Genomic DNA, 12,793 nt, shown 5'->3' on the forward strand with positions numbered 1-12,793 from the left:
CCTGCTGAAGTGCTGGAGAGAACGGGGTACCACCACGACTCACATCCCCCTCGGGGACCCTGGGTGTCTGGGTCTCCCAGGTCAGGTCTTGCTCCGTTGGTTGGGCTTCCTGGGGCTGGTGGCGCAGGGTGTGGTCTGAAGCTTCAGGCTCCTTTGACTGATGGCGGTTCTGGTCTTGTTCATCTGGCTGGGACTCCTGGGACTCCTGCTCTAGGGCCTGCGACTCATGGGCTTCATTGTGGGTTGATTCCCTCCCTGTGGTGGAGCTCAGGTCCTGTTCTGGAGCCTCTGTCTCCAGGCCCTGATGGTGGTCCAGGTCTGTCTCCAAGGTGCTGGGATGCGGGGTAGGAAGGCGGTCTAGGTCTGTCTCCAAGGTGTTGGGCTGCAGGGTAGGATGGCGGTCCAGGTCTGTCTCCAAGGTGCTGGGATGCGGGGTAGGAAGGCGGTCTAGGTCTGTCTCCAAGGTGTTGGGCTGCAGGGTAGGATGGCGGTCCAGGTCTGTCTCCAAGGTGCTGGGATGCGGGGTAGGAAGGCGGTCTAGGTCTGTCTCCAAGGTGTTGGGCTGCAGGGTAGGATGGCGGTCCAGGTCTGTCTCCAAGGTGTTGGGCTGCAGGGTAGGATGGCGGTCCAGGTCTGTCTCCAAGGTGTTGGGCTGCAGGGTAGGATGGCGGTCCAGGTCTGTCTCCAAGGTGTTGGGCTGCAGGGTAGGATGGCGGTCCAGGTCTGTCTCCAAGGTGTTGGGCTGCAGGGTAGGATGGCGGTCCAGGTCTGTCTCCAAGGTGTTGGGCTGCAGGGTAGGATGGCGGTCCAGGTCTGTCTCCAAGGTGTTGGGCTGCAGGGTAGGATGGCGGTCCAGGTCTGTCTCCAAGGTGTTGGGCTGCAGGGTAGGATGGCGGTCCAGGTCTGTCTCCAAGGTGTTGGGCTGCAGGGTAGGATGGCGGTCCAGGTCTGTCTCCAAGGTGTTGGGCTGCAGGGTAGGATGGCGGTCCAGGTCTGTCTCCAAGGTGTTGGGCTGCAGGGTAGGATGGCGGTCCAGGTCTGTCTCCAAGGTGTTGGGCTGCAGGGTAGGATGGCGGTCCAGGTCTGTCTCCAAGGTGCTGGGCTGCAGGGTAGGATGGTGGTCCAGGTCCCTCTCCGAGGCACTTGACTGACAGTGGTCCAGGTCCCTCTCTGAGACGCTGGGCTGCAGGACAGGATGGTGGTTTGGGGCTTGCTCTGGGGCACCAGACTCCAGGGTCTCATGCTTCACATCTTGCTGTGGGACTTGAGGGTCCTGGCCCCCACGATTTGGGTCTTGCTCTTGGGCTCGATGGTGGCTCGGGTCCTGCTCTGGTTCTTGGCCCTGGCGGTGAATTGAGTCATGCTCTGGGGTCTCAGCTGCCTGGGCCTCGTGGTTTCCATCTCCCTGAGATACTTCTGGGTCCTGGGTCCCTGAGACTTCTGGGTCCTGGGTGTGACGGCGGCTCAGGTTCCCTTCTGCGGTGCGGGTCTCCGGAGCCTGCGGGCGAGTGGGATCCTGCTCTGGTGCCTCTGGTTGTTTTTGGCCCTGCTCTGGAGCCTGCTCCTGATCTGCTTTCTGTGCCTGGCCCCTACTTGCGTCTCCCTGGGATGCTGAGCCTTGACCGTCTCCCGATGGCTGGCACGGGTTTAACTTCTTGTGACAAGCCTTGGCCACTTGGAATACCAGGACAAGAAACTCATCAAAGTCGATTCTGTCCTTGCTTTCCGCGTCCAGACGCTGCAGCACCTGGTCAATGGTCTGGAGGTCATGGGGTTTCTGCAAGGAAACAAAACCCAGATCCCCATCTATTAATGCATTAACCCTTCCTATGTCCTCCTGTTCGAAACAACTGACCAGCTCTGGAGCAGCTGTAGGAAACCCATGGACCACTAAAATCCCACTTGAATCCTGAGTCTATTTTGTTCCATGACTGCATCATTCACTATCGCAGAGAGAAACCCCCCGTATGGTGTCTCACCCCAGCCCTGCAGTCAGCATCAGAATATGGCACACATCCTAAGGATGAGAGCCAAGAGGATGAGCCCCTGATGAAGAGGAAGGGTATTAGCCCGGCACATGGAAATCAGGGTTTTTTTGAGCCAGATAGATATATTTGGTCCCTTGTCTCTGCGTTATGTTATGCCTTCAGGCGCTCGAGAAATTCATGTTAGAACAAGGAGGCAATTGTTACTTATTACAGAGCTCCAGAGGCGTACAAGGAAATTAACAATTAATGAGGATCGCTGGTGGTGCTCTTGGAGCTACTCTGGGGATTATAGATGGTGGTTAGGTAATTGCTGGGCTTCAAAAAGACCCTTGCTTGGATGCAGAAGCAAGAGCAATTATTTGGTTAAAGACTTGGCGTGCATACAGCGCTGAAAAGTCTTTCTAGAAATCCATCCATGCATATTTCTCTCTTTTTCTTTAGGCTGATATAAACGGTGTTCCCTTGATTCTGGTACCTAAGCATCCTGTCATGTCATAGCCTAAGCTTCAGCATTCGCAATGTCAAACTACAGACATTGGACAGCGATTCAGACTGCTTGAAGAGCCCTGCGTGCCTCCCAGCATGTCGATGGGCATGCCAGGGTTTGTGTTACATGAATGGAAATGCATCCTGTGCCTTTCAGACAAAGGAAGACCCCAGCCATTTTGCTCTGACTCATAAGGAAAGCAGTTGTAAATAAGGGTTTTAAGCTGCAGCTGGCACTTAGGAGCTGCTACTCGCAGCCTTGACCTCAGGAGCTAAAATCTTGCCATGACCTGTGATGCAAGCAGAAGGGAGGGAAAAACCACATGTCAGTGATCATTTGCCATCCTGCTATGTTTCAGGGATGTATTTGGTAGCTGTGTTGGTCTAAGACAAGAAGAAATGCAAAAATCTGGAAAAGCTTGGTTCAGAGATGATACCTGAAATTGCCAAAAAAAATAAAAAATCAAAAAATCTTTTTCTGCAGAAAAAGATTTTTTTTTCCTAATTTCTCAGTTGGTCTAATAAAAGTTATCGTCTCTGAACCAAGTTTTTCCAGATTTTTGCATTGCCTTCCTGCTTTAGCACTATTCAGGAACAAGTCCTTGAGGCTGTATTCAGACTGACCCTATTGATTTCAGTGAGGCTGGACCGGAAGTGAATTTGGCCGTCATGCGCAGTCTCTCAAACAATCAAACATGAATACTCAACAGACTGTCACTGCTAGAGCAGGTGCCTTGGGAGTGCTCACCACTAGCACATCAGCAAACTCCTGCTGGATAAGTTGCTTCAGCTCCCCCTTGCTCAGTGTGATGCAGCCTCCATCCTTCTTTGCATATGCATTGAAAGCACTGATGATGCCTTCAATATTGCCCTGCAGCTGGGTCATCTCCTTGCAAGTACCACTGAATCTGGAAGAAAAAAAAGCAGACACTGCCGGTTGGTTTTGTTTTCACAGGGATGTCATTCTCGCTGTTACAGTGATATGCAAGGCAGAGCTGTTCCACCGGGGAGCCAGATGGACAAATGGACCAACAGAGTGGGTGGATGAAGAGACAGAGTGGATCCAGAAATGGATGGATGGATTAATGAAACAAAAAAGGGAGAAAGAGGCAGAGAGATAAAGGAATTGGAGAATCTTACATAGGAAGATAAATACCTGGATGTTTGTGTGGAGATCTAGTTATCTGGATGGATGCCTATGTGAACAGTCGGAGAGATGAGCAGCTAAAAGGAGAGAGAGCTGGATTAACAGAGGGGCAGATCCATAACACCCGTTCCCCGTTTATCATTTTGCTTGTTGGTTAAATAAATGCTGGACAAAGTTCTGCTTTATCAATGTGACAACGCTGGACAGAGGTCCATAACCCAGCTTGCAGGAGGCACAGAATCTTATCGTTTTGATCCTTAATATGTAATACAGAAAAAAAAAGGAAAGAACAGTAGGAATTATTTGATATGAGATCAGCACCAAGAGATCCAGGAGCGTATCCCTGACCGGGAGCATTCTGGCCGTTCCACTAGCAAAGAAGTTCAATAGCTGTTAAAATAATGAGACTCTTTATCTCCAGGCTTACCTGGTCCAGGTATGGGAAGGAGTGAGGTGCAGTGCAGCAGTGTGGAGTGGGTCAGAAGGCTGAGGGCTTATATAGGGTTGTTAATCATACCTTCCATCTCCCAAAGGAGACACCCTCTCCGTTCAGCGGCCTGATTCATAGGTGGCCAGCCCAGCTACACCTTCATCTCCTCCACATCCTTATTTACCCCTTGTGCACTTACTTCTATTGTACTGCTTTGCTACAAAAGCTACCACAAGGTATGTCCAAAGCAAGCCCAACCCTGAGGGCATTGCAAAGACATTTTACACTAAAAAAAAAAGAGGCTATTTTTAATTTTAGGATTTTTCTTTTAAGTGTGGCCTACAAATGCTTCTGAAATGTTGTTTGGCAAAACATGTTTTGCAAGGATGAACTTCTGGAAGGGATCTGCTTCATACTGCTTGGATGCATCACAGAAGCAGGGGAAGACACATATGATGTAAAGGAATTTTTTTAAAGGGAAACTGAGATGTTAAAGTGAATTTAATGATTTTTTTTATGACAGGGTTTGACGTAACCATTTTTTTTCCATGCTGCTAGTGTGCTTGCCATCTCCCAGGGCCACATTTTAAAGCATTTCTTAGAAACTGTGTGAGAGAGAGACCGCGTTATGGAGGGCAAGTACTGTTGCTATGATTGCTTCTCTGCATGTCAGTGCAGTGGGAAGTAATACTCTTCTGTGCCTGTCTGTGTGTTACGGGTAGGTACTGTTAGGACTATTTCTCTGAATGTAGTTGTACGTTGACCATATTTAAATCACAAGTGATCATAATAACTGATATTGCAGAAGGGAAGGGGAACACGCAAAGAAACACGTTTATGGGAGAGAGATGTATCATCTAGCCTTTCTCAGGTAGATGGCATTTGCTTAAGGCAATATTTTTAATGTACCATAAAATAAAACTCACAGGGCGCTGTTACTCCAAGAGGAGTTATTGCCTTATATAGCAATAAGTGTGGTCTAGTGGATCGCACCCTGGCGTAAGAGCCCTAAAACCTGGGTACTGTCCCCAGCTCTGCTGTATGATTGTGGATAATTCATTTCTCTTTCCAGCCCTTGTCTAGCTTGACTGCAGTCTCCTGAGAGCATGTTTTGCTCTGTGTTCTTATAGCACCGAGTACAATGGGGTTATGATTGCAATCAGCATTGCTGTAGTATGAATAATAACAATCACACCTATAGAGATGCAAAAGAGGGGTCTCTGGGCTGAATTTGGCCAGTAGCACAGAGAAGCATTGCTCTTTGGGGTTCATTCCTGGTGAAAGGGAGGGGTTCGTTTCATTATACTCTAGGATAGATTATTGAAGAATGCTTCTTTTTTTTCCTCTCTGAGGAAACCCGTTCAGATTGTCCTATGTCACCTCCTTGCAAACTTCTTGAGATGGGTCACACAGACTAAAAATACTTCTTCTGTCTGCATACAATTGCTCTCCAGTATAAGAGTCTTGAAAAAACCTAATGCTTCCAATGACTATTTACAGAGATATCAGTAATGTCAGGGAAGGGCATAATTAACACCTAGTGGAAAACTGGACTAATTTATGTGTGCTCAGAAGAGTCTCATTTGACCAGCTCCTTCCAACTGCACAACATCCCAGTTTGACACCTCCTTCACCTTGGGAATAGGTTGATTTGTTGCTGCAATTAATTCTGGTCCCTTAGCACTAGAGGTGGATGGAAGCACATTTCACCCATTTCAGCTAGGCAGGAACTCCAGCTGGATTCTCTCTCACTTCAGGCATTTTTATAATGCATGTCAGAGGGGTTGGGTTGATAGAGCCAGAGAAGAAGGCCTCGTATTGCTCTCGGCCTTGTGTTCCCTGGCCAATCTGCTGCTCTGCTTTCTGGTCCATGCGCTAATTGTGGATGTGCTGCTTGCTCCCTCCTGATTTGTCATGTGCCACACACTGAAGCTGCCTGTGTCACTTGTGACACGTGCTGCATGTTGTTCCCCCCACCCCCTGCTCTAGTGCCAGTTCATGCTTTGTTAGCCCAAGTAGCAAAGGGTTGACTTTTAGGACAAAAGGGAGCAGTGTTCATACCTTTGCAAGACTGCAAGTGGCCGAAATGAGTAATGCCGTAGGAACCACGATGTTCCAGCCAGCTGTGGGGTTGTTATAACACAGCCTATTCCTATACCATCCTAAGCGTGCCCCAGGGAAGCAGCACAGGTTACACTGCTCAGAACTGGGGCCAGGACTGTCTCGTAGCATCACCGAATTGTAGGAAGCGAGGGTGAGAAGGGGTCTCCGGAGCTCATCTAGTCCAACCTCCTGCTCACAGGTGGACCAGCCCCAACTACATCATCCCAGCTAGGACTTTGTCTAGTTGGGTCTTAGAAACCTCCAATGATGGAGACTCCACCACCTCTCCACAGCCTGCTTTAGTACTTTCCTACTGGCTTCATGAGAAAGTTTTTTCTAACATCCAACCTCAACTTCCTTGCTGCAGCTTGAGCCCATTGCTCTTTGTTCTGTCATCTGCCCTCACTGAGAACAGCCCAGCTCCATCCTCTTTGCAACCATCTTGCAGGGAGTTGAAGGCTGCTATTAAATTCCCCCTCAGTCTTCTCTTCTGCAGACTAAATAATAAGCCCAGTTCCCCCAGCCTCCCCCCATAAATATTGTGCCCCAGCCTCGAACCATTTTCATTGCTCTCCACTGGAGAAGGCAACACGTAGCACAAGGCAAAACCTTTCCACTGGGCCTGCTCCTGCCTGGCTGTGGATGACAGCAGCTTCATCAAAATAGTCATTTGTCTGCAAGAGTGTGGCCTAAGTGCACATGGGCTTGGTTGTATCAAGAAGCTATAAATTCAATGGATGCCTAAAATTACTTCTGAATACCATGGGCCTGGCCATGTTACAAGCCCTGTTTCTAGACCTCAGGGATGCTGGCTGTCATTCAGGCCTCTGGCTATATAGACTTATAATAGGAACCTTTTCCACTATTGCCACCACGTGGCCACGAGGGATATAACAGCAGCCAAGCATGGTTCTAACAAGGTCTCCGCTCCGATTGAAACATAACGCCGTGCATCACACACAGACACTAAGCTCATCCCCTCCGCAGATCCCCCACGGCTTCCCAAACACATGAGTGCAATGATCTTCCTTTAACCGGGGGGGTGGAAACTGAGGCACGTACTAGTGAATTGACCATTTGAGCTCAGATCTGCCTGGGTCAAGAACCCAACTTCCATCTTCAACCCAGCAGCTGAAGCAAGTCCCCTATAGCCAACACAGGCACAGAGAAGACTGGGGCAATGCATTCCCCATTGCTGTGGTTTATCTCCATGGGGGAAGAGGTGTGGGTAATTCACTCCTCTGCCTTTCCACTGCGCCTGCTCCTCTCTGGCTGTGGATGACAACAGCGTTATCAAAATACTCATTTGTCTGCAAGAGCCTGGCCTAAGAGCACATGAACATGGTTGCATCCAGAAGCTATAAATGCAATGCAAATGAAAAACATGCTATTAGGCATTTAGAACAAGCTTTTAAAAGGAGGATCCTAACGTTAAGTTTCCACGTTTGAAAATCTTTGCTTTAACTGATAAGTAGAGAGTTTTATTTCCTGCCCCCCCCCAGCATGTCAGAAATACTTACTATTTTTTAAAATCCATATAATCCAAGAGGGGCAGAACTAAAGCAAATTTAGCTTTAGAACATATAGCTGGAAAGGGCATGGGGAGCAAAATAGCTCTATAGTTGCATGATAATCATATAGAGAGTTAATAACTTCCATGCCCTGGTTTTAGATCACTGCAGGTGTGCCTCTTAATGAGGCAATGAATGAGCAGGAGGAGACTATAAATTGGGTGTAAACAGAGGGTATCAGGTGATGCCTGAGAGCAGAGGGGTGGTAGGAGAGCTGAGCTCTAGAGCAAATGCTCTGGGCAAGATCCTGGGGGAAGGTTTCTTCTGCTGTTTGTGAAATGGTTTCTGGTAGCGGACAGACTTCCTCACTGAGCTCAGGGCCTCCTTTCTCAGGTGCTCCAGAGATTGCAGAAGACACTCTGTGCTTTATAGTTCAAATAACTTCATGTCAAGTTTGCAGTTACAGCAAGGGCTCTCTCAAGCTGCATTTTTAGTAGCCAAACTTGCTAGAAAGCAGGGGTGAGAGATGCTACGATGCTAATACCGTCCCTCTATTCCTCCAACTACAGCAAGGAAATGCTCATACTTAAAAACAGCTCATGGGTCTGAGTGACTCTTCAAAGCCACCTGAGTTTTTATTCTGAGTTTTAGAGTGGGCTTGACCCTAACCCTAGACAAGCGAGCTCTCTGCAGGTATTGCATGCTCCAGGGAGGAAGGGGGGTTATATTTTTTCTTGATGATACAGGAACGCTGACACACACTGCTTTTAGTCTGTAACATTCAAAATATTTAGCTGCCAAGCTTGTTGTTATGCTAAAAGGAGGGTGGAGCACAACTGGGGCTGTGTTGAGAGGGGAAGCAGCTTTACGATGACATTCTTTCTAGACACAGCCTTTGCCCAGATTCTGGGTTGATTAGCACATAGGAAGGATGATTTTTTTTTATTGAGAGACCAGATTTTTATTGAGTAGGCTCTTTTGTGTATATATACTTTACCGAAATAGATACTGCATGCACAGCAGAATTGCAGAGAATATCAGCTATAGCCAAAGGGAAAAGAAACGCCTCCTGTGCTTCAGCTGCTAGCTGGAATAAGACGAGGAGTCTAGGAAGTGGAAAGGTTATTCCAAATGGCAAAACTGCAAGGAGAAACCACACAGTTGTGTCAACGTTGTGCTAGGAGAGACAGGGAATCCACAAAGTTGGCTTGAGCAAGCACATGGGGGACCTTTAAACTGGATCCTGATGAGTGGAGAAGTCAGTGTAGTTGTCTGGGGCTGGGGAGATAAGGATATCTCTTCTGAGATGCAGGAGAGCTATTTTTCCTGAAGTTAGACTTCATGTTCACAGACAAGGCGAAATCCAATGCGAGATCCCCGCTGCCCCCATCACAGTTCAGTAATGGCTACTTAAATTACTTTCCCCTTTTTTTTTAATGATTTGTTTCATGATAGAAGCCAGAGCTCCAGCCATGAATCAGACCTAGGTGCTGTAAAAATAATTCAGTTCCCCACACGTTATCTTTAGCCAATGACAGTTCTCTGCTCCTAGAGGCATTTGATGACTTCTCTTGCCAAAGGATCCCCAAGGAGGGTGGCATGCATGTAAGCAGCATGAACTACAGGGTGCAATTCCTGTAGGCAAATCTGTTCCCTTTTCACCCAGAAAGAGCCAGACGAAATGTTCTGACAGTGCCCCTGGTTCTGCGGTGCCTTTCCTGCCATGCAGTTTTTAAGAAGGAAAGATAATCTGAAGATTGTTTCTGTTCTTGGTCCTGGCACTCACTTTGCTGAGACATAACATGGAAAAAATGTTTCCCATTGCAACACACCCCTAACATGCTGCTGGGGTGGTCTTGCCTGGTGATTGCAAAGCTCCTTGAAATCTTCCAGACAGGCAGGATCTAGAAAGCTAGTATCCCTGCCCCCTCAGTTAAGAATTTAGGGCAGAAGGGCTGGGTGTTCATTTTTAATATGGGTGTTATTTATTTGTATACAGGATTTTTTGGGTAAATGTGATGCCTTTTATTAGACCAACTAAATAGTTGGAAAACTAGTTTTTTTGCAAGCTTTTGGGAACAAACTCTTGTTTATTTGTATGGAATATAGAAACCAAATGCGAGAAAAGCTAAAAGCCTCCTATAAACATCGGCACCAAGGGATAAGGCTGGAGTGACCACTTTAGACTTGATATCTGTTGCAAGGCATCATCAGTAGCCTGGTGCAGGTCTGCAGTGCAGCCATTAAAATGATAATAGACATTCCCCCATGGTGTGTGCTACAGTTTGGGTTTCTCCACACTCACACTTGGTCTTTAATAACATTACATTTATGGAGTAGGTAGTTACATTTACCTTGTCCAGAATGACCCCTGTTCAACATTCAGTATGGGGGAAGTAACATTGCTCAGCTCTGCCTTGGTGAAACGAAGGCAGGAGGTTTAGATGTGAGGTATAGGATCATAGAAAATGAGGATTGGAAGGGACCGACCTCAGGAGGTCACATCAAGTCCAACCACCTGCTCGAAGCAGGTCCAGCCCCAACTACACTATTCCAACCAAGGCTTTGTCTAGACAGGTCTTCAAAACCTCCAAGGATGGAGATTGCACCGCCTCTCTGGGTAACCTACTCCAGTGCTTCACCACCCTCCTAGCAAGTTTTTTTCCTAGTATCCGACCTAAATTACTCTGGCTTCAACTTGAGCCCACTGCTCCTTGCTCTGTCATCTGCCCACACTGAGAACAGCCCAGCTCCATCCTCTTTGGAGTCCCCCTTCAGGTAGTTAACAGCTGCTATTCAATCCCCCCAGCAATAAGAAATGTGTTAGTGATGTCAATGGTGATCCATTGCTGGATCCAGTTTTCCTTGATGTTAATATTTTCATTGTTGAGCTTTTTGCCACATATGGGCACTCATTTTGTTTCTTTTTATAAAGGCAGCTCTGAGCATGAATAGTCTGGGATATCTGAGAATTCAAGTAGGTGACACGCGTCTTCACTGAATTGCAAATATTTACTTGACAGTGATGGGGATGAAAGTTGTTAGGCATGGCCCTGACATACGAGAATCTGTTGCAGTTGATTGTTTTCTCGGGAATCACCAGTGATCCATTTTTAAGGATGCGTCTGATGGGAAAGTGACCTGGCTATCTCAGCTTGGACCATACATCGGGGCAGTAGACAAGGGAACCTCTTGGCAACACAAGCTCTGCTAAGCAGGGACCTTAGTAAGACTGAAAACAATCATTTAATGACTCAATGCAGCCATGTTTCAGCACAGAGCTTAGGCCAATTTAGGTCTGGATGCCAGAAGAAAAAGGCTGGACTGGAGAGAGATGGCTTGAAAAAAGAAAGGTTGCTGATAGCAAAAGCCCCTTTCTTTTTCAAAGGATCTTGTCTTCTTGACTATGCCGCCTCCTTTGCATTTGCATCGGCGATCCTCACAGGGGTGTAGGTACGGAGGGCAGGAGAGATCCAGAGTCCTGTGATTCTGTCTGCACGTGATACTGTGCCGATCCCTACCACTGGGTTATTTTAGTCCATTGAAACCCTCATTATTGCTGATTCACTGAAGACTGTAAGACAATAGTACGTCAACTCTCATAAGCCAACTTACATTGTTTTGCTCACGTATTAATGAATAGATGCAATGCAATAAGCATACTTCTCCTTAGGCCAAGATACAGAAACCTATTTAAGGCACTCTTGTGCTCCCATCACTATTCTCCCAGGTGGTTAATAGCATGTGAATAATGCAGTGCTTGATGTTAGGGATGTGAGTAACCGCTCAATGAATAATACAGATTCTTTTGCGGCATGTGTTTGATGCGTATTTTAAGAACTCGAGTTATGCAGGATTTAAATAGATTCTCTTATTTTGCAAGAATGATGTCATCTTTCATACAACACTAGGGCACGGATGGTTTTTAATTCCTTTTTCTCCACTTTCTCCCATTCCCCTGGCCAAAGCAGACTTTTTTTCCTGTGGTTCATTTATCTGGCTGAGAATTAATGCCCCCACCCACAGAGATCCTCTCAGAATAAAATACTTTCTGCTGACGGTGGAGGGACAGATCATTAATTCATCTGCTGATTTTTCTCTGCCTCTAGATCTGGAAGGAGTCAGGCATTGGAGCTTTATGGGACTCTCCAAAGTTATGGGAGACAGTGACATACGCAACAACTATTAAACCTCCTGCTTCAGAGATTAAGCTGGTTTCTAGACCAGGATGGGACTCTTACGTAAGGGCAAATGACCTGCCTCTTCTACCGTCGGCTTCTGATGCCTTTCTCTAAAACACCTGGTCCTTGGCACCATCAGGGCTGTGAGTAGGGTGGATGGCAGGGCTATTTCAAAGAGTGTAAAATATACTTGTGAGTGAAAGTATGCGATAAGTGACTAAAAAGCAAAAGCAGTTAATTCACCTCTATTTAGTTGCATCCAGTTTAGGGGACTTGTCAAAGACTGACACATCATTCCCCTTTAGGAAATCATATATAACAGTCTATAAGAGATGCTTTCCTTGCTTTCTTCCCCTTCCTTGTCACTTCCCTATTTCAAACCTCGCTGGAAAATGTCTCCAGGCTTCTGGGTATGCACATGTCCTATGCACACTTCTACCAGCAGAGGCCAGTGCACACCACACACCACTAATACAGATTCTCCAACAACTGGATTAATAAATTGGCATGCAATTCTAGCCGGTGCATGGCCCTGAGAAAAGAGCTCTGCCATTTGGGCTTTGCTTGAAGAGGTGCAATTTTGGTATCCCCACACATTTTTCAGCCTGGAAGACAAGTACTTGGCTAAAATGCTGCTGATCAGCTTCAGCTGGGTAACATTTTGCTGATCAGGCTAGTCTACAGGACTAGAATTATTTTGAGCTTTTGGAGCATGTGCCAACATATGATGGGGGTCCAGCTACTACATGATGGGGGTCCAGCTGCTGCGATTCATTTTTTCTCACTTCCTCTGATCAGCTATGTCTGTTGTTGTACACGTTGGTTGATTTGAAGCGTGTGAAGTGCTTTTGTGTTCCTTGGATGCAAAGGCCTGAAAAAGAGCATAGAGGAATGACTGTGATCCATAATCTAGCCGTCACGATTTGGGTACACCTTCTTTGCTAGAG

General features: G+C 47.0%; 1 protein-coding gene across 1 annotated transcript in view; it reads right to left on the reverse strand.

The window, feature by feature from the left end:
* The window catches only part of LOC102388803 (flocculation protein FLO11-like), an 8,081-nt gene extending 276 nt beyond the window's left edge, over nt 1-7,805 (reverse strand). The window contains exons 1-4 of the mRNA XM_025192305.1: nt 7,675-7,805; nt 3,631-3,698; nt 3,223-3,382; nt 1-1,777 (exon numbers count right to left, since the gene is read on the reverse strand). The exon at nt 1-1,777 is cut by the window's left edge and continues 276 nt beyond it. Of these exons, the coding sequence (XP_025048090.1) occupies nt 1-1,777; nt 3,223-3,360 (1,915 nt within the window). The 5' untranslated portion in view covers nt 3,361-3,382; nt 3,631-3,698; nt 7,675-7,805. The remainder of the gene's footprint in view (nt 1,778-3,222; nt 3,383-3,630; nt 3,699-7,674) is intronic.
* Nucleotides 7,806-12,793: the final 4,988 nt, after the last annotated feature.

This window comes from Alligator sinensis, unplaced genomic scaffold (assembly GCF_000455745.1).
Source record: "Alligator sinensis unplaced genomic scaffold, ASM45574v1 scaffold771_1, whole genome shotgun sequence".
NCBI classification, from domain to species: Eukaryota; Metazoa; Chordata; order Crocodylia; family Alligatoridae; genus Alligator; species Alligator sinensis.